Source organism: Rhinolophus sinicus, chromosome 2 (genome assembly GCF_057876585.1).
Source record: "Rhinolophus sinicus isolate RSI-liver-muscle chromosome 2, RSI-T2T, whole genome shotgun sequence".
NCBI lineage: Eukaryota > Metazoa > Chordata > Mammalia > Chiroptera > Rhinolophidae > Rhinolophus > Rhinolophus sinicus.
The window spans coordinates 30,782,196-30,804,438 of record NC_142502.1 but is presented as its reverse complement, the minus strand read 5'-3'; the positions used below and the strand labels follow the sequence as shown (position 1 = coordinate 30,804,438).

The 22,243-nt window shown below is 36.2% G+C and overlaps 1 protein-coding gene across 7 annotated transcripts in view; it reads left to right on the top strand.

The window, feature by feature from the left end:
• Nucleotides 1-22,243, top strand: part of LAMA2 (laminin subunit alpha 2) — a 521,442-nt gene that overhangs the window by 374,822 nt on the left and 124,377 nt on the right. For 6 of the 7 annotated variants that reach the window (XM_074333566.2, XM_074333563.2, XM_088795458.1 and 3 more), the window contains 4 exons: nt 1,978-2,102; nt 8,736-8,822; nt 13,143-13,336; nt 19,650-19,792. In XM_074333566.2, coding sequence (XP_074189667.2) covers nt 1,978-2,102; nt 8,736-8,822; nt 13,143-13,336; nt 19,650-19,792 — 549 coding nt within the window. The remainder of the gene's footprint in view (nt 1-1,977; nt 2,103-8,735; nt 8,823-13,142; nt 13,337-19,649; nt 19,793-22,243) is intronic. The other variant, XM_088795459.1, reaches the window with a different exon arrangement.

Here is a 22,243-nt window from a genome sequence, read left to right as displayed (position 1 = left end):
GTAGAGAGCAGGAATGTAAATAATGTTTTTAAAAACTTCATCAAAGATATAATGGAAGTTATCAAGGGACTTGAGACCCCAGAGATATTTTAAGATAGGAAAGGCTTGACCAACTTTAAATGTCAGTGGGAACGATCCAGCAAAGAAGTAGAAAATTCAGGTGCTAGAGAAAATGGGGAGGTAAGAGGGCAAAGAAACCAGAATTTAGGAAGAGAGTAGCTTTAGACAAAGGAGAATAAAAAAACTTCCTATGAACAGAAATAAATGTTAAAGGGCTGGAAAATAATGCAAGCAAGATGGTGAGTCTTTTGGCAGGAAGCTGAGGGAGCACCCAAATGTGCTTTCTCTCCTCTGAAAATAGGGGCTGTCATCTGCCGAGAGTGAGTTGGAGAATTGGGAGTATTTGAGATGTAATCCTGTCATATTGAAAAACTGGATCCATTTTACATTAAGTTATAAAGTAAATCTGTGACACAATATATTTTCAAATTTATCACCCAAAAACTGTAATAAAAAAAAGTCCAAAATTCATTTTGGTAATGTCATGGTTTCATCCCAGGAAATGGCATAAACCCTCGAAAAGATTCAATAGAAGTTCTAAAAAATAAATAAATAAAAAATAAATTCCATTGCAATGTCTGTAGAAAAAGTTGCTTCAGTTACTGTTTATCATGAAGGACCATGCATACCATAGCAAATATTGCGGGGGCATTAGAAGACACGTGAAAAATAAATATGTGCTTCTTGATTGATTGAATGAAGCAAAAAGCTCCACATATAGGATGTGGTCCAACTTGCTATGTAGAGCCTACAGTTGTCTCTGTGTCTGCAGCAGAATTAATCAGGAGACCAGTTTACTAATCTATGCATCTATTCTGTTACTGACTTTTTTTGCTTCCCAACTTTTCTTTTGATATTGTTTATTAGTCACCCTATGACCGCTCTGAATCCTGTCTTATAAAATCAAACTAAAATCCAACTCCAGATTCCTTCTATTTTCTCCTTTTTCTCAGCTTCCAAAGTGTCACATTTCCACTAAACAACAGTCAATATTGCATCCTTGCTACCACGTTTCATTTTCACCATTTTTTTTAATTCTCCCAAACTTGAAACAAATTTGAATAGAGTAGGATGTTATTTTATCTTTTTCCCTCGTTGATTTCTCTCTGTGCCTGTCTCAGTGACTGACATGTAGCTCTTCCGAAATCCTTATTGTATAAATGATAGCTATATGTTAAACACATTTCTACTTTATGAGAATTTTAATTTCAAAACTGTTTACACACTATTCTGAAACTATTCTAATTCCCTTATGTAAATGTCTTAAAGCATATTACCCAGAGCCTCTTATTATGCAAGCATGAAAAAATATTGACCTGAGATTCCTAGTTTCAGATTGGGTCCTCTGTATCTATAAGAACCATTAACATTTGGCAAGAATTAGATGGATAACATTCTTAATGTGGTAACTAGATTGACCTTTTTTCTTTTTTTTTTTTTCTTTCTGCCATCGCCTCTTAAGAAATGTGTGCTTTCCACCTTGGTTTGGTTTCAGAAATCCCACTGATGGGCATGCACCATGGTCCCAGGATTTTCAGTACTTTCTTAGCACGTTGTAAAGAAGAAACATAAATGGCCAGATGATATAATAAATTTTCGAGATCTGTGAAGTTTATTCCGGAGATTAGAGTGAGAAACAATTTTATACAGAGATTGACACAGGAAAAATAAGAGAAACTCTTACTGTCAGTATAGCTACAACAGCCCAGTGTTAGTTTCTCAAATGAAAGAGCTTCTTTAACGTATGTGTATCAAGAACTGAGTTCTCTGTCACTGATGTGTGTGTTTGTGTGTGTGTGTATGTGTGCGTATGCATGCTCTTGTGAACATGCACACTCAAAGGTACGGAGCTGGATGATAAATTCCATTATAAATAAAATCCAATTACATTAAAAACAAACCTCTCTCTCTTTACAGAATTGTCAGCATAACACTGCTGGTGACTACTGTGAACGATGTGCTCTCGGGTACTATGGAATTGTCAAGGGATTGCCAAATGACTGTCAGCAATGTGCTTGCCCCCTGATTTCTTCCAGCAACAAGTAAGACTGACAAATATTACCATGTTTTCCAATCAGCAACACCATCTGTGTAGCAGAAGGGCTTTCAGATTTGGCTGTATTTTCCATGTAGACAAACATTTCAATTTAAGGTAGAGATTTTTTAACAATATAAAAACATGACAAAAGTGAGCACACAATACTCTCTGGTTCATTTTTCCTTTAAAACCTGTCCCAAGTAAATAAGATGTGTTAATTAAAATATAAATGTTAACATAAGATATGTTTACGAAATAAATGATACATGCACAAATGTACAGAATTTTATTTATTTTTCTAAAAGTCTAGTGTTTGCATATAGTTATGCCATAAATTCAGCTATAAAGGATTGTTTGGGTGCACAGTATATCACTTGTATTGCTGTGTCTATTCATTCTGTGTATTTAATTCACAATTCGTAAAGAATTAATAAGAAAATAATTGAAAAATTATTAAGGTAAAGCAGGGTGACTTATTGTTATGCCCTAAAATAAGTATCTTCCAGAATCACAGCCCCCTTTCTGTGAAGATAGTCTGGGCTTGGTACCATGGAAACAGCCATGAGGGGAAACAAAAGCTGAAATAGTTCATTTCAGTGCTTTTGGAACATTCTGCATTGATTTACAAGTATATATTGATGAAAGCCCCTAGATGTTTTCACGTACCTTTTTGCTAAGGCTATCTACACTTTCTGCTAATGATTAATAGACTTCAGTCTCTATATGGAAGGGCAGTTTTTCTCTAAGATTTTGCTGTTGAAAAGAAGGTAGGACACTTTGTGCAGAATTAGAATCCTGGACACTGTATCTTGAGTATATAAGACCCCCACAGCAACTCAGATGAAGAGATCATTCCATGGGTGCTGACCCAGTTGTTTGTTTTTCTTCTTAATTTGTATTAAATTTATTGGGGTGACATTGGTTAGTAAAATTATATAGGTTCAAGTGTACCATTCTGTAATAGATTGTCTATATATTGCATAGTGTGTTCACCACCCAGAGTCATTTCTCCTCCCATCACCATATATATATAGTTTTCATCTTTAGCTTTGTATACATTCTGAAAACATTTCATGTAAATTGTCTCTCTTTCTTCTGCAAGCTCCCCTTTTCTTCTTAAACAGAATCACAAATCTTTTACAGGGAGTCAAATGTCAATTTTAGGTAAGTTAGATATTGATGAGGGTGATATGCATTATCCTATTATTCCATCCAAGTACCAAGTGGTAGATGGAAAATAATATTATTTTCATTTTCTTCCCTAATCTCCCATGGATGACCAGATTTAAACAAAAGAGTGTAATTTATTTCATTGTTTGTTAAAATGTGAACCATTTGTATTAGAAAGTTTCAATAATTAATTGATAGTTTTCTATCGAGTGAACTGTAACAAAAACTATAGAAGATAAAAATGAAAAGCATAACATCTCTTAGCAAGGCTCACAAAACGTGTCTTAAGAGAAATCAACTTAAATGTAAAGAGAATTCAAAGGTACAAAATATGACACTTGATTTTGGAGTCTTCAAAAACATATTAAAATAAGTAGTAGTATTTATAACATGTCCTAACCAGTGGATTGAAGGATTTTTACTGGTGGTGATAGCAGGAAATTATATGAGCAGAAACTTGGAGAACAGAAAATACAAGGCCTGTTGAATAACTAGTAAGTAACAGAATTTGGATAATGGAGTTCAAATACAATTTTATAATTGCATATGAAAATGAATGGAAAAATGGAGGCTATATTGTAGACATCCTTGAATACCAGTCTAAGAAATAGCTGTTTAAGTTTCTATGTAATGAAGAAACACTACAAGTTTTTATTTAAAAAAAGAAAGTTAATATGATGAGAGCCAAACTTTGGGAAGACTATTATGATAGAGTTGAATATAAGGAATTAAAACAGGCAAAGAAAAGTGAAGAGACTGATTAAAAAACTACTTCACTAACTTAGGCAAAAGATAATGAGAACCTGAAAGTAGATAATAGTATTAGGTTGGTGCAAAAGTAATTGCGGTTTAAAAGGTTATAAATAATTGCAAAAACCGCGATTACTTTTGCACCAGCTTAATAACAAGCATGGAGAGAAGGGATTGGATGCGTGAAAATTGTCGAATGCAGTTCTAAAGAATTGATAACTAATTAGATAGGACAGGTGAGGGCCAGGCAGACGGGAATTGAAGCCAGAGGTTTTTAGCCAGGTTGACTCCCAAAATGGTGGTACCATTAACTGAAATAGGGAAGCCAACAGAGAGCTGCTGCAGAAGAAAGACAATTTATATTTCAAATAGGTCAAAATCGATCTGAGATGTCTGCCTGAAGGGAAATGTGGAAATAGCTGCAGGAAATGGAAATCTGAAGATTCGAAGGGCAGATGAAGGAAGAAATATGTTAATAAATGAGTTAAAGTTAGATAAGATTTCTCAGAGTATTATTGCCCAAGCAGAGCACATGGAAAGAAGAAAAGGTAGCACTACCTACTTGAGGGGAGCCGGATAAAGAAGAGCCAAGATGGGCACTACAGGGAGGCAAGGGAACTTTGGCCACACTGCCGTTGACACCATAAGAGAGAAGAGCAGCAGTAAAGGGACATCAGAGTCTCCTCTCTCAAGGGAGACTGAATACATATGGTGGCAATTAACTCTGAGGGTTTTTGAATTTTGACAACCAATAATGGAAGCAGACATTAGGTTAAAAGGGTGTGAGTTTACAGCTTTAAGAAATTTCAAGAAGGCAAATAAAGAGTACTATCTTGATGACTTAGCAGGGTTTTAATAAGTGTGCTTGCATTTTTGTTGTATATGATTTGTATAATTTATACTTCTTATGCAAAGTACCCTGTAAGAATCAAAATACCAACTCAAAGTAGCTAGTTCAGCGGCTTTCAAATTTTATTGATCACAACCCCTGTAAGAAATACTTCTTTTTATATCATAACTTAGTATCCAAAAACTTATGTGTATAGATCTATCTATCTTGTAACTTTTATTCAATTTTATTTTCTTGCATAGTTAGATATAATTTTAGTCAAAACCCACTAAATTGATTTCATGACCCACTAATATTATCATTTAAGTTGGAATGTAATGAGCTAATTAACAAAGCAAATATATGATCAGAAGAGATGGATTAAAATGCAAAACGAAGAAACCATCCAGAATACAGAAGAGAGGCACTTTTTCCTGGGATAGAAAAATAGATTCTGAAGCATAGATGGAGGAGGCTGAGCTATTTCTTTTCAATGACTTCCACCTGTGCAGTCAATGAGGGGGTAAGGGGTAAGGCGTCATGAGTGACTACTGACTCACTTCCACATATTAGTATATTTCTTTAATGTCTCTTACCAAAATAAATACGATAAACTTTTAACCACTGTGGCAGTGCAGCATTGCTTACATACCCCCTGGAGTTTTCCACCGGCTACCCAAGGAAAGGTCAGGTATTTTGGCAGAGTATTAGAAACTCTCTGCAATCTGACTACTTCTCCAGGCTCAGTGCCCTCTCCTCCCTTCTACAGTAATGCCAAGTTTGAGTTTCTTGCACTTTTCCGAACATGCTTAACATTTTTTCTTTTTATTGCCAGAGAGGAAAGGAAAATACCATACAGTTTCACTTATATGTGAAATCTAAAAAAAGAAAATTGAACTCATAGAAACAGTGTAAAAGGTGGTTGCCAGGGGCTATGGAGTGGGGGAAATTGGGAGAGGCTGTTGAAAGGGTACAAATTTTCAATTATAAGATGAGTAAACTCTGAGGATCTAATATATAAATGGTGACTATAATTGATAGTTGACAATACTGTGTAATCGAAACTTGCTGAGAGAGTAGAACTTGTGTTCTCACCAAAAAAATTAAATAAATAAATTTTTGAAGTGATGGATGTATTAATTAATTAGGTAGAAGGAATCCTTTCACAATGTGTGTGTGTATGTATGTGTATATCAAACATGTGTGTGTGTGTGTATGTATATATATATATATATATATATATATATATATATATATATATAGAGAGAGAGAGAGAGAGAGAGAGAGAGAGAGAGAGAGAGCGCACAAAAGTGCTACCGGGAAAAATAAAACAACCTCAGTGAATTTGGAGTGACCAGGGTACCATTTTAGATAGGGTGGTCAGTGAAGTTCTTCACAAACAGATGAGGCTTGTGCAGAGATTCAAATGAAGTAATGGAGAGAGCCATGTGACTATCTGGAGAAAGGGCAGTCCATCCGGAGAAAAAATCAAGTGCACTGGCCTGAACACAGAACCATGATTGGCCAATAGCAAGGGACCAGGGAGGCTGGAGCAGAGGGAATGAGAGGAAAGGTGGCAGGAGATGGAGTCAGGAGGGCTGCAGTGGATAACTCAGTGCCATAAAGGCTAAAAATCTTATAATGGCAAGAGGTAGCTTGGAACAGAATAATGCAATGATGTTAGTGATGTGACACCAGCAACATCCGTACATCTCACGCATGTGGAATGTGAGAGAAAGGAGACAGAGTTGATTCCGGTTTATGACACAGCAAATGGCAGCACAAAGTGGCCATTGACTGAGTTAGAGGAAATTACAGAAAGGCTAGTGTATTTTTTTTGGAAGTGGAGGATCTCAGTTTTAGATCTGTTAGGATGGATGAAATATCTAAAACCATTAAGACTGAGTGAGATCACTTAGGAAAGAGAGCAGAGGACAGGGTAGGACAGGAGAGAAGAATCTCAAGACTGACGTGTGAAGCGTATTAAAAGATCAAGGACATGACGTAGATCCATCAAGGAGACCGCAAAGAAGAGCCAGTGAACTGGGATAGAAGCTAGAAAGGGGCCTTATCCAGGAAGCCAGTTTATCTCTGAGGTATTCACAGGGGACGACAAATATGAGCATACTCTAAATCATATAAATTCTATTGAGGCCAGTTTGAAAATAGCAAACAGGAAATGTAAAAGATGACCACAAAGAGGAAAAACACAAGGATTTCTGAGAGGCCCTGCAGACAGTATGAGAATTGAGAGCAGATAAGGGAGTTGTGAACAGAAAATATAAACTCTTAACTTCAAGCAGACCCCTCCTTCCTCCTTCATAAGTCCTTATATGTGATATAAGGAAAAGGTTTTATCCACCACAGTATAATAATTCAAAAAAGTTTATATCAACCATTCAAGGGGAATTATAACATTCCTGCATAGTAATTAAGGAAAATGTGTTACTGTAAAGGAATATAATTTAATTAGGTTTTCTCTCCAGAGTTTCCCTTGAAATGTCTAAAAATCTATTTCTAAGTGCCTATTACGTATATGAGTTTGTGTGTGTGTTTGTGTATGTGTGTGCGCACATGTGCAGATGCACTCAGCAACACACTTTACATTAAAGAGCTAAAAGCTTGCCAGAAAGTGTGAATTACGTGTGTGGGGTGGGGGTGGGGGGGGAGTCTATTTTTGTGAATGCAACAAATAAAATTGTTGGATAATGAGTTTGTGAGTAGTAGATCAATTTATTCACATATTTTTGCAAAGGTTGGAGTTTATTACTCATTCATATACTACTGAGTTAATGCATTAGAAGACAGTTAAAATAAGGTCCTAATGGCACCTGACCAATAGGAGTCGTGGCCTTGGTCTAAACACTTTATTGCTTTTTCAGCATCAACTGGGTTAGCAGACCAAGAAAAAGAAAAACAGTGTTTTCAGCATTACCTTTTTGCGACAAAATGTGTGTGCGTGTGTGTGTGTGTGTGTGTGTGTGTGTGTGTGTGTGTGTGTGTGTTTATTCCTAAGTTTCCAATACACCTTGCAGTTTTATCCAGTGGGAATGCAGCACTATTTGCATTTCAGAGAAGTTTGTAACAACCCCCAAACTACATGTTACTGTAGCTTAGTTTTTAAATCTCGTCAAATCTTTCTTTTGCAGAGTAAGATGATGAGCAGTCCCAGAGCAAGCCTGACTGGCTGTGGTCTACCAGTGTTGTGCTAAAAACAGGGCAAATTATATAAGACCTACTTACTAGAAAAGATCATAAAATTATCAGAACATCTCATTTATTTTCATGTGGAAATCTTTCCCTTCTTTCCTCACACTAAATCACATTACTTTGTGTTTAAAGTAAAATGTACTTTGAAATCGATATGTAAATTAGAAAAGGCACTCTTTTATTTTAAGTGAAACATTTATTCACACTTCATATGTTGAAGTGCCAGTGGCGATTTGGGCTGAGTTTTCAGAAAAAGAATTTTATACCTTTTATGTTCTCCCTTTATTTTTCACCTGAAAAGATATTTAGTAATACTTATTCTATTATCAGACAAATGTGCATTAATTCTAGTCATGTTTTTCTTTTGATTCATGAAAAATGGACACTTTGGCTGGATGTTTAACATTTTCATGGTTATCGTATAATTATTAAAATTTTAACATGATCAGTGTGATGCATTGTTAATTCATCAAAAGCCAACCATATATATTTTTTGAGTATGATTGGTAGTATTTAGTTATGATATTCTGTCCTTGAATGGGAACTTATAAATAGTTATAAATAGGCATTTATAATCACGTGAAATTAAGGTCCAATCACATGGATAATGGATAGAATTACTTACATTTATAAAATAAATAAGTTCAAATTTGATTTTCCATTTTGTTTCCGATTCAGCTTCAGCCCATCTTGTGTCATGGAAGGCCTCGATGATTACCGCTGCACAGCTTGTCCACGTGGATATGAAGGCCAATACTGTGAACGGTATGAACGGTTATGACACATAGAGAATCATGATACATAGAGATTGTATAATAAAGGATCGCAATAGAAAAGTATTTATTATGTTCATATTCTCTAGTTGTTCATATGCTTTCAAAACTAGTTTTATATCTGACTTTGTCTAAAGAAACTAACCATTTCACAATTAACTAATTTATGTTTTAAGATGCATATCTATGGAGAGAGGAGTTTTATAAGAACGAATAAATCAAATCAGTTTCCAAAAGCTTATCAGTAGTTACTAATAAAAAAGTAGTTACTAATTTTCATTTTAGTTCAGTTGAAAACATTGGCCAGAACTTACTGCATTCATGCCACTGTTCTGAGCACGATGGCGCTACACAAGCGTGTCCGTAATTCACAATATAAATGGTATCAAGCTTTCTTAATTTGAGCAACCCAAACAATCAAGTGTTTGTCATTCGGTTCTCCTTTTCAACAGGCAAAGACTCTTTACATGCTTCCTCTCACCATACTTTTTACCCTATCTGATAATGCATGTATGTAGCTATTAAATTGAATTCTAACTGTAGCTTTTAATTCTAATTATAGCTTTACATTTATCATTTCATACAAATGGTAAATTAAGAAGCACAATTCCACACTGTCTACAATGGTTGTAATTAATATCTTCTGGATTCATATTTTCTACAAAATCAGTGTCCTTGATATTCAAGTTATCACCACTACTTTTAGTATGTTTAGGTATTATCTGTAAAATAACAGAAAGTAACTAATATTATTAACATTATATGCACATGATAATTTTAGCATAATTGATAATAGTATATAGTTTTTTGTTTTGTTTTGTTTTGTTTTGTTTTGTTTTGTTTTGTTTGGGGGGGAATATTGGAGAACAGTGTGTTTCTCCAGCGCCCATCAGCTCCAAGTTGTTCTCCTTCAGTCTAGTTGTAGAGGGTGCAGCTCAGCTCCAAGTCCAGATGTTTTCAATCTTAGTTGCAGGGGGCGCAGCCCACCATCCCATGTGGGAATTGAACTGGCAACCTTGTTGAAAGCTTGTGCTCTAACCAACTGGCCACCCCTAGTATAAAGTTTTATGAAGACCCGTGGACATAGCCCAGCTCCCCCAACTTAGCTGGTCCCATTTTTCTTATCTATACCATCAGTATAGCTGATGTTCTACCTACTTTATACTACCATTGTGAAGATCAAGTGTACAGAGGATACCGTTGGTGCCCTGCCTAAACACATACATGGAAGCCTCCTCTCCCATAGAGGGGCACAAAGGCCTGAGAGTTGAACCCACTTTCCTCTAGTGGCTCATAGCCAATGACTAACTGGTATGAGAGTACAAAAGTCCAGCTCCCTTTGCCTCCAAACTGAACAAATTTTGAGGTGCTGTTTATGCTCCAGAGTTTTCCATGGAATCAGGCTGGGAAATTACCTGGAATCATACCATTGCTTGGCTCCTTTCTTTTCCATGTCCTGATTCACCCACTCCTCTGCTGGATTCTTCTTGGGTCACTTCCTTAAATTATTAATCTCTTTTGAAATATAAACCAATATTAATTAATTTTATCATCATCCATTTAGGAATCTTCTTTTGGTGTACCCAGAGATAGTTGTATTAATAATGGAAATAAATAAATGACTAAATAAGTAAACTCAAGTTTTATAAATTCCAATACAGTTTCTATAAGTTTACAAAATATATTTCCAAATAATTATATGTGTAGTAATTCTAAACATAATATTTCACACTTGCATATATGTATACAGAGGGTGCCAAAGTAATGTATACACATTTTAAGAAAGGACAAAACTGTTAAAATTATAATACTCAATATATACTGATAACAAAAGATGAATACAAGTCACATTTGACTTCTGCAATTACAAGAGGTGCTCAAAATTGTTACCATCAGCATCCAGACACTTCTGATTATGGTGAACTACTGCTTGAGCAAAGTTGATCAAAGTGTCCACTTGTATATGTATCAGGGCGTTCACAATTTCCGTGTCAGTAGAAAATAGCAATTAAATAATTCAAAGCATTACAAAATTCAAAAATATTTCCATTTGTTTTGGACATATATACATCATTTGAACACACACACACACACACACACACATATATATATATATATATATATATATATATATATATATATATATATAATCTTTTGTTATATATATATAATCTCCACCAGTGTGCTTTGGTATTCATGCTTAGGCTAATATTAATTTCATGCCCTTGTAAACTCCAGTAGGATGACTAAAGGCATCCCTGAACACCAAGGAAATTATCTGCAGCAATTTATGAAAAAAAATCTTTGACAGCCTAGCTACATTTATAAATTGAAGTTAATACTATCTATGAAAGCATGTATATAGAAAAGACTAGCAGGGTACACTGAAATGTCAATTAATGTCTTAAGGCAGAGTGATTACAGAAAATTTTTTACTATCCATTAATGTTTAATCAATAAGAATTGACAGTTTATATAGCATATAGATGAGCAGGGTCATACACTTGAATTGTTTTTGCAGTTCTCAAATGTTGTTATGGCTTTACATTTATCATCTCTAACATGAATGATCAAGTTCTATTTCCCTGAAAAATTGCTTTTATTCAGCTAAATTAAACCAAAGGTCTTGGTTAAATTTTTATTGTAACCTTCCAAATAAATTTGTTCCACTTCTGAGAGCTTTTTAAATTATTTAAATCACCTTATGACCCGCCCAAACTCATCAGCTCAGGTCTAAAACTGCTTAAATGTCTTGAGTGTCCCTGTAATGTAGAACACCCCTCCCCACGCTTTCTCTTAGTTGCTCTTATAATAAACTCTTAGAGCATTTAATCAATCTGAACCTGCTTAAAATAGAATTTTTTTCACCTGCAAATGTTAAACAATTTAAGTGGATTTATTTAAATGACACTTTTATTGAGCATTTGTAATATTATATTGAAAATAAAATAACAATTAAAACCATACACGTATAAAAGTCTATTGTTACAGATAATTTTCTTCTTGCTTTGTGTTTTCTAACCAGGACAGAATGAATTCATTTTTCACAACCAGCTATGCAAATTTGTACAATCCCAGGTCACTAAAGATGGTCCAGTATTATCTGGCCAGTGTTAAAACTTTTGGCTTCAGCTTCCTACTCTCTCAACTTCCTCCCATACTTGCCTTTTGAACAAAAATTCTGACTGTTGACTATATTTAAGTTGACTATATATATAATTTATTGTTTAATCTGACTATATATATATGATTTAGTGTTTAAGCTGGAATACTCAAATGAGAGACAGGAAGTGTTTTAATATTTAAGCCAGGAAAACAGGTAACCTGGGATCATCCTGGGTAAACCACAGTATACGGTCTTGCTAGCATCTTGTAAAGTTACCACTTCCAGTAACATAAGCAATAGTGGTATGTACTTAGGTGAATGCATGCATTGATGGGTGCAAGCGTTATTGAATGGGTTGTATTCTGGGTTCATTCAGTTGGATTTTCCCTCTAATTTCTCAAATTGTTGTTATATATTTTATTTGCATAATATTAAGCCAATTCCATGGGTACACAATGAAAAATCCATCTTGAGAAAGATGTGCTAGAAAGAAACAACCAGTAGAATTAAATAGAAAATCTAGTTTATTGTCACTCAGCTTGCTTCTTTTCACTGATTTGAAAAATTAATGGGTTGAATGAATTGGTCATTTTGATCCCTTAAAATGTATGAATCTAGGAAAACCCAGGAGTCAATATATAATTTTATTCACTTCTAATTAAAAAAAAAAAAAAGACTTCAAAAAAGAGTTCATGATCTAGAGCAGTTATAGGCAAGCTAAGGCCCACAAAATGTGGCCCATTTCCTGATTCTGTATGACACTCAAGCTAAAAATGGTTGTTGCAAGCAAACATTTACAATCAATTGGATGATAGGAAGCCCTAAATTTGGACTCCAGTTAAATTCTTTTGATACCTCAATAACCATTTCATTCTTCGTATTAGTGAATTGGTTTTACTTAGTAGATTATTGTTACAAAATCGTTTGTACTGAATTATTGTCATTATTATTATATTTTTAATTCCGTCAACCCCAAAAATGTTCAAAATTGTATTTCTTCTCACTACATGATTTTGATATTACCTCTTGACCCACAAAGCCTAAAATATTTACTATCTGGATCTTTACAGGAAATGTTTGCTGACCCCTGATCTATTGATTCTTGGTATCCGTTTTGTTTCATTCAAAACAACTCACACAACAGCAACAGTAATTTAGAAACATGACATTATTAATCTCCTGTGCTTTGTCACCATTTAAATCCAGGTGTGCTCCTGGCTATACTGGCAGCCCAAGCAGCCCCGGGGGTTCCTGCCAAGAATGTGAGTGCGACCCGTATGGCTCAATACCTGTCCCCTGTGACCCTATCACAGGGGTCTGCACCTGCCGACCCGGAGCCACGGGACAGAAGTGTGATGGCTGCAAGCACTGGCATGCACGCGAGGGCATGGAGTGTGTTTGTACGTATACTAACATAGCTATGAGTTCTGGGGCCTTGGTTCCATTTCCCTCTCATTTCCAATTGAGAGAGACATTTTTTTTTTTAATGCAGTAGCTAGTGGTACTTTTCATTCTTTCTGCCACTGTCTATCCCCCTTCTGCTATTTGCCTGCTGTTTTTGTCTCCATCCCGCTGAGCCAAGAACAGCTGAGAAAATCCTCAGCGTGCTTTAGTCAGTTCATTGAAGACCTACAACAAAAACTCCTGAAGGCATATTTTATTTTTATTTTGTCCATCTCAGAGTTGGCATTGCCTTTGTGCCAGATTAAAGATCTGGGTTTATTAAATATTTTATAAACTTCCTGAATTTGTAATCGGCTGGACAGACACTTTAAACCTTGAATTACAACTGAGTTTTCTTTTCCTAGCTGCCACAGAAATCCATGGGCTTATTGTTTCATAACTTTCTCTTGAACTACAGAGCCTGGAAGCAGTGACAGTGAACTCAAGTATTTTTATTCACATGTACAATAAATGAAGAGCAGTTGTTTGGCTCTCTCTCTCTCTCTCTCTCTCTCTCTCTCTCTCTCTCTCTCTCTCTCGCTATGACATATTAAAAGTACATTGTATCAGTAGTTATATAAATTTGGTACATGAATAATTTCATCAGCATCACCTAAAGCTTACAGAATACCTTCAGGCAAAAGGGGAAAAAAAGTCTTAATCAGTTTAAAACCAAATTTTTATTTTTGAAGATATTTATTTATATGTAATAATAAGCCCTAAATATGCACTAATCTGAATGTTTCTTTTTAAAAGGGAGAGGGAAAAGAGAAAACTATCAATGGCCTTAATGTAGAAGAGTTAAACTAAAACATGCATATTAACACACACATTTTATCTTTTGTTGGAAATGTATATTTACTCATTTTATCCCTATTTGATGAGAGCAGACAGTTTATGTATCTTTAGCTAAAATTGGTTAATAGGTTTGGCCTTTTCAAAAATACTCAATGCACTCATTTCAGCTGGAGCTTCTTTGGCTTGGATGCAGTGTGTGAATTTTTTGTGACAGTAAGCCAGTAGTTATTATGCATGGGGGACTCTGGTAGAAGTGCAGTATTTTGTACTAATTGCTAACAGAAAGATCTGTAATATAAGCTGCATGATTTGCCCCTTACATGTGCCCAGCTATAATGATCTGAATTTAGTACTGTATTCGTTAATATTAGACACAAACTTATCCTGACACTTTTATAGGCAAAGCCTCAGAAACATTTAGTCATGTTAAATATAATCATAGTCTTGAAACATTCACTTTTGCTCCCATGCATGTTAGGTAGGATATCACTTTATAATCTTACGTGTATCTCTATTATTGAATAGGAGAATGGTTTAGAGGGATTTGTGGGGGGCGAGGGGTTCCTGATGATAACATAGATGTTAATATACACAGAGCATTTATTGCACCCTTACTAAAAAAGTAATTGTTTGCATAATGTGAATATTCCATGTCTCTATACACCCTTGAAATCTCCCCTATCATAGTGAATTAAATGTGGTTTTAATTTGCATCTCATTTTTACAGTTTGTTGCTAGACATTTCAGTCTTTTGGGGGGCAAATAAAAGTAGCTTGTGGTATAAGTAAAATAGTTTGTGTCAGAATAAAATAGCAAATCATTATGTAAAGGGCATATTTCCCCATGTGTTTATCTTATATCTGCATAAATTAGACTTATACAGAAGCTTTGAAAAAAAATCCCCATAACTGTTACATTCATAAGTCTTTTCGATCCATTTGGACAGATGTTAGTATATTACTTGGAGCATGTATAAAACGTACCCTTCACTTATGGAAATGTGCTTCTACTTTATTCCTCAAAAAGCAAATACAGAGACCATAAGACCTGGGATAATAATAGTCCTTTGGACACAGACGTAAAGTAGAATGCATGAGTTCTTGAAAGAGCAATTAAATGCATTTTCATTTCAACAACTGAAGATGAGAAACCAAAACAGATGGGCAAGGGGTAGAATAAATGAGAGAAAACTTAGTATTCATCATGCCTCTTGGCATCTTAGCTTACCAATTTACTCTGTAGTAGAATATTGCAGTAAATCAGATCTAGTTCTGCATTCCAGTGTCTGATTTATTCTTGTATGAAGTAAAAACTGAGAAAACTTTTCCCTGAAAATTTCTGGAATCATCAGTAACTATGCCATTATCAATGAGCTAACTGAATTCCTTCTTGAAAATAGGTAGGTTATAAATTATAATAAATTAGAAAAAGGGGCTAGCATAGGATTCCTAAAGAACACACTGCCCCCAAAGAAAGCATGGTGGGACGTCATATTATCAAGTACCTCTCAAGATCTTGAAATTAAAAAAGAAAAAAATTTGCTTCCTTATATCCTGGGAACATCTGCTCCAACTACATCTACACTAGAAGTTAAATAGAACTTTTAAAATAATGATAAACTTTGGACTCAGTGAGAAAGGAACCTTTGTTTTCGTCATAACCTTTAAAAAAAATTAAGAGTTCTGACGGATATATTTTTTAACCTATGGATTGCAACTTATGAGTTTCCGATCTGAATTTACACTCTAAATCACACACAAAATCATTATAAAATTTGGGAAAGTATGTTAGTTATCTATTGCCGCCACTCTAAAATTCAATAGCTTAAAAAAACAACAGTATATATCCTCAAGATTCTGTAGGTTGGCAATTTGGGCTGGGCTCCAGTGGAAAATTATTTTGTTGTCATGCCTGGTGGGGTCCCAGATGGCCTCATCCACATGATAGGGCCTCAACTATTATAGAATGGTTGGGCCTGCCTTTCTCTCCTCAAGTGTCTTTCTTCCTCAAAGAGGCTCTACAGGGATTGTTTACAAGGCAGCAGAGGTCCAAGAAAGTGGGAGCAGACGCTGCATACCCCTTGAAGCTGAGGCTCAAGAGTCACACAATATCCCTCAGAGTGTGCATAAAGCTAGCCCAGGTTCAAGAGAGGCAATCAGACTCTACCTCCTAATGGGAGGAGCAGCAGAGAAGTGGTAACCATTTTTATTGCAACCCAGAAATGAATATTGCCTTTATCTGTTCAGTAACCCATCTGTGTTGTTTCTTTCTTGATAATATTTTTCATCTTTTTTCTTTCCCTCCATCCCTCCATTCCAATAACTGTTCCCTGGGTCAAAACTGAATTACCTCATGAAAGTACCGTAACAGTCACCTGTCTTCTTGACATTGATCACTTTCTGCCTCTTCAATCACAAGATGATCTCCTCCCTCTAACCATTGTTGTCATTCTAGTCTCCAGTTCCTCATACATCTGCCTGGTTCTCCATTTCCTAACACATAGCATGTTCTCATGTTCAGGTGTTTCCTATTTAGCCAATCTCTCCCTCTACCCCTCTCTGCCTCTATCCCTCCCTCTCTCCCTCTCTCACTCTTTCTTCTTCTTTCCCTCTCTCAGTTCTTTCCTTCTAATTCCCTGATCATCTCTGGAATATTTCTTGTTCTTCTTTCACAGATAGAACAGCTATTTATTGATTGTTTGCTATGCAGAAGACAGTTTCCTAGGCACTGTAACCAAAGGGGATTAAGGTCCCTTCTCTGGTGAGGGAGTAACAATGTATAAATAAAGTAGTAAGATAGCCCACAAATGCATGAGTGTCGAGGTAACAAGACAAAAGGAATACTGTAGTGATTGGTGAGGACAATAATTGCAGAGTCATCACAGACTTCCCCTCAGAGGAAGTAACTCTTGAGCACTTGACCTAAATATCCAGGAGCCACATAGGGGGAGATGGAGGGAGATGAGTTCTAGGCAGAGAAGACAGCAAGCAAAATGATGTCTTCCAAACCCTTGCTCCCTTTAGGACCGAGCATCCCTAAATTTCATCATCTGATCCTGTGGTTCTAAACCTTGGCTGCCTGATAGGGTCATGGAATCATTTAAAAAATACAGATGCCTGGGCCTTAACCACAGAGCCATCAAATCAGATTCTCTGGATGTGAGGAGGGAAAGCACCTGGATATCTGTATTTTATAAAAACCCATTTGATTCTAATGTGCAGCCCAAATTGAGAACCACTGACCTACAGCGGTGCTTTTCAAACATGAACATTCATGGATCACATGGGAATCATTCTAAAATGCAGATTCTGATTCACTAGACCTGGGGTGGACCTAAGATTATGCATTTGTAATAAGTTCCGAGGTGATGTCACTGCTGCCAGTCCAGTTGCTACTCCAAGTGTGGTGCACAGACCAAGAATATTAGTATTCATCTGGGAGCTTATTGGAAAAGCACATTCTCCATCAGAGATCGGAAACCAGGGGATTCAATCAGCTCTGGAATCAGAAACACTGATGGCCTAGTCTTAAGTGGTTTAAGGATGTCCTTCCATGATTCCGATACCCACTGAAGTTTGAAAATCAGACTGTGGCTTGGTGTTTAGACAAAGTCAATTTGGCACCTAATTGTGATCCAGGTTGTGTTTCCTGTAATTGTTTCATGTAGACAGGCCTATTGAAGCTTCTCAAGCACTGGCATTGACCTGAGGGGGTGATGCCACAATGCTCTCTTTTGTCACTCACTTTGCATGCAGAGCAAATTCTCTTTTCATTCTGGCTGGGAGAAGAGGGAGAGATGCAGCTCTAGTTCCAGACTTCAGCTCCTTTGTTCACTCAGCTTGTAAGGCGTCAGGAGCTCATGAAGTCCCTGCAGGTGATGCTCTACTGTTGCAGGTGTCACCTGCAAGGATGTGATTTATTAGAAGCCCTGCTGCAGCGGTTTCTTCCCTGAGAAGGGATATTGTAATTCACCTTTAACTGCTGTCCTATCGAAAAATCATCCTCTGTACTGTTTCTCTTTGTTTACAAGCTTCAGTTAATGGTTTTCTCTCCATTAGGCAGCTCAGGGGAGTGCTGTTTAGAGAACTAATTGAATTTTTACCAGTTTTGATCATGATCCAAAGCTGCTCCAATCTCCGTATTTTCTGTGATGTACTTTCCTCTCTTCTAACATGTGTATAGTTTTGACACCTCTATGTACAGAACATGAGCTAGAAAATATAACTGTGTACATGAATGCATATCATGAATATGGCAGTCCATGCTCTTGACATGGAACAGCTGTGCCTCATTACTGTGAGGCAAAGAGTAAAAAGAAATTTTTGAGCTAAGTTTAAACAAATATGTATCTGTTTTAAAATCCACCAAAAGAATTAATATATTTCAATTTTAAAATTGTACTATTTATGAGATTATTTTGGTAATGAAGAAATAATCCATTTTTTTCTCTCCATTAACTCTACTACCAGCCCCTCTCCACCACCACCAAATTTCAATAGTCTCTTTTCTAATCATTGAAAAGACCATGCATGGGTAGAACATCAGCACCCTTAGCTACTTAAATAAATTTTTTTATGGCCCTTAGCAATTATTTATCTACAAGACTGGATTAGGTTAATCATCAGAGTACCGTGTTTCCCTGAAAATAAGACCTAGCTGGACAATCAGCTCTAATGAGTCTTTTGGAGCAAAAATTAATGTAAGACCCGGTATTATATTATATTATATTATATTATGTCAATTATATTAGATAAGACCTGGTCTTATAGTAAAATATGACCAGGTCTTCTATTAATTTTTGCTCCAAAAGACGAATTAGAGCTAATGGTCTGGTTAGGTCTTATTTTCGGGGAAACACAGCTATGTAAATAAATATCACTGTGAGAAAAAGAGTTATAGAAGGAAAAGTTCTTTTTTTTGAATAAAAAGAAAATCTCCATATATGTCAAGCTAAGACAAAAAAAACATACAGTTTTTGCATATGTAATACATGAAGCATGTGGAGACACAATTGCTATAGATGCTCCACCGTGCAAGCTAATGTAGCATTGTACACTTGCGTGCATTTTTAGACTCTGGAGCATGTTGTATTCCCTAGTTACAGATTTCCTCTAGATTGCTCATGTGGGAATTTCTGGGGCATTAGAATGTTATATTCACATTTTACCTCTCCTTTACTACTTCTGCAATACACTAATTTCCTTCAAAATCCATTTGTTCCTCCTCTCTGGTTCCTCAGTTTATATCATTCATATTTCAGGTTCTGGGTGACAGGAACGGTTGCTCTCTTGTTGTTCTTTTAATCTTTTTTTCAATGGTCATTCGTTCAAAAATGTTAATTATCTGAGATGAGGAGCATCACCTTTCACAGAATTATGCATAGGCCATAAAATATTTCATACCTGAAATCTTTGAACATCGTCCTGGGATGCTTCGCAGAAGTAAATATTCTCTGTTGTTTCCTTTTCACAGTTTGCGGAGATGAATGCACAGGCCTTCTTCTCGGTGACCTGGCTCGTCTGGAGCAGATGGCCCTGAGCATCAACCTCACTGGCCCGCTGCCTGCTCCATATAAAATGCTGTATGGTCTTGAAAATAGGACTCAGGAACTAAAGGTAGGTTGGAGCAGTAAGAGCAAGAGCCAAGGAAAAGATGACAGAAGCTTCTGTAAGAATTAATAAATGCTCTTCCCATTGCCCCAAATCAAAGTAAGCACCTATTAGGGAAATTCAGAGACTGTCCTAATCAGTGTTTTTCAAACTTGAGAACTATAATACACAGATTGCTATTAAGGAAAAGAGGCCGATGTACCCCCCAGTGTTTGGCCTAAATCACTTTTATTATGTTACTTAAATATAGGCAAACATAAAATCAGGTATGAGGTTCTTACAGCTCTATAAAATCAAAACACATTAATTCTTACAAAAGCCTAAAAACCAGTAAAATAAAATTAAAAACATTAATATAAAATAATGGATGATTTTTGTTTAAAGCAAGTTGCTTCTTGCAACAAGAATATGACACAGACTACTTCCATGGAGGTTCTTTCATCTGCACGTAGCATGTGGTAACTCACTGCTCCTACCCGTCCACGATTTAAATGTGGTCCCAACTGATTTGGCATCAGTTGACAAGTTAGAATGATTTATGTGCTCGATCTCCCATATGATCAAACATGCATGCAAATGTAGGTGCTGAAATCAGGTGGTCCTTTCATCTCTCAGGTGCCCAGTCTGTGTTCATAAATTCTTACATTAACATTTCAGTTGCTGGGCAAAATGAAAACACAAAATTTTTGTGCTAGAGAACAAGTAGACCTTTGAAAGTACTTCATTAAGAACTGATTTGAGAAACACTACTCTAAAACATTGTTAAAGCTTTCAGTATTTAATGGAACGGGAAGAAATGTTAAGAAAACAGGTTCATCTGATGACAGATGACTACGTACGCATATACACTATCAGTCAATTATCAAATATTAATTGAGAGATTCTGGAATGCCCCAGTATTGCACTTGATTCCCTGGGGGTTTCATGATTTCTATAATGTAGTCATTACCCCCCAGGAAGCTTAGAGTCTATGGTTAAAAAAGGTAATTAAACAATATAATTTAACATTTAGCAAAAGTACATAATTACCCTATTTTATAAAAATTTGACACAAAATAGACTACAAAGATGGAGAAATAGGCAAGATTCAGAGTAACCAGGGAATGCATTATTAATGAGAATATAATTTGTGTTGGAACTTGAAGAATCGACATAATTTTAATAGGCAGAGAAAGATTGGTGAGGAGTGGGCACTGTAAGAATATAGGGAATATATTCTTTCATCCAGACCATAGCCTTTAAGATAAGAATTATTATCCCTATTTAAGAGAAGAAACCAATAATGATGATAGCAAGAACAAGTAACATTTATTGACAAATATCTCTGTGCTAGGCAATTGACCAGTCTTACATGAATTATCAGATATAAATCTTGAAGGAGAAAAACACAAAAAAACTCCAAAAAGTAGGAAACGAGTACTGTATCATCTACATTTTTTTCAGATAGGGAAACTGAGGCACAAAGAAGTTACCTTTGAGACACAAAGTCACATGGCCTCTAGGTGTAGAGCTGGGATTTGAATAGAGGCAGTATTACTTTAGGGCCTGTAAGAATGAAACCACCTTTGCAAAGCGCAGAGAGAGAAAAGAACTCTGTACTCCAGTGGCGAGGTCTCCCTGACGCCTGGCCTGTATGTACTCGTGCCATCGAATCTAAGAGAGCCACAGCAGAGGCAGAGGTGTGAATTAGCAAGGACTATCTGGCAGACATTACAAGTCAGGCCTGCGAGCAAAAGATAAGGCTGGAGACTTGAGTGGGACAGGGTGATATGAAGGGACAACCTTGAAAGCCAGGCAGAGGAATCTAAAGTTGACATTATAGGCCTAGTATTCAGGAATGGGAAGAGGTTTAGCAAAGAAGATGCTGACCAGTTATTTTCCTTATACATGGAGCGAATACAAAAAAAGAAAAATTAAACTAGAAAAGCAAATACTTCAGTAGGACATAATTTTTTTAAATAATACTTAAGTAATGGATGAAGTACTCTTCCTTTGGCAGAGGTTCCAATCTGTGGTCATCATCTAAGCCAGGGAATTCAGTCACCTACTTCCTTATGGCTGGATGGTCAAGATGACCTTGATTCGCCTTAAATTCCAGTCTTTCTTGATTGTGTGTTTGTTTTCTTCCATAATTTATTTAATATCTGAATACTTCGAATCCCATTTTAAAACCTTAAGTAAGTTATTGACCTTCTTTGTTCAGTTCCTTTAACTGGGGCAGTGCTCCCTGGGTTCCAGCCAGAGAACACCAGGAACACACATGTGATAGAACAAAATTGGGTTTTTAACTCATTGCAACAAGAAGGGACACTGCACACTGCAGGGCATGTTGGGTGTTTCAATAATAGGGCATTAGGAAAAACTCATTAGTATTTGGGTTTATGCCAGGCAGTTTGGGCCAAGTTCAAGGAAATAGGAGTTTGCTGGATTGGGTGCTATTAGGAAGTGGGAGTACTT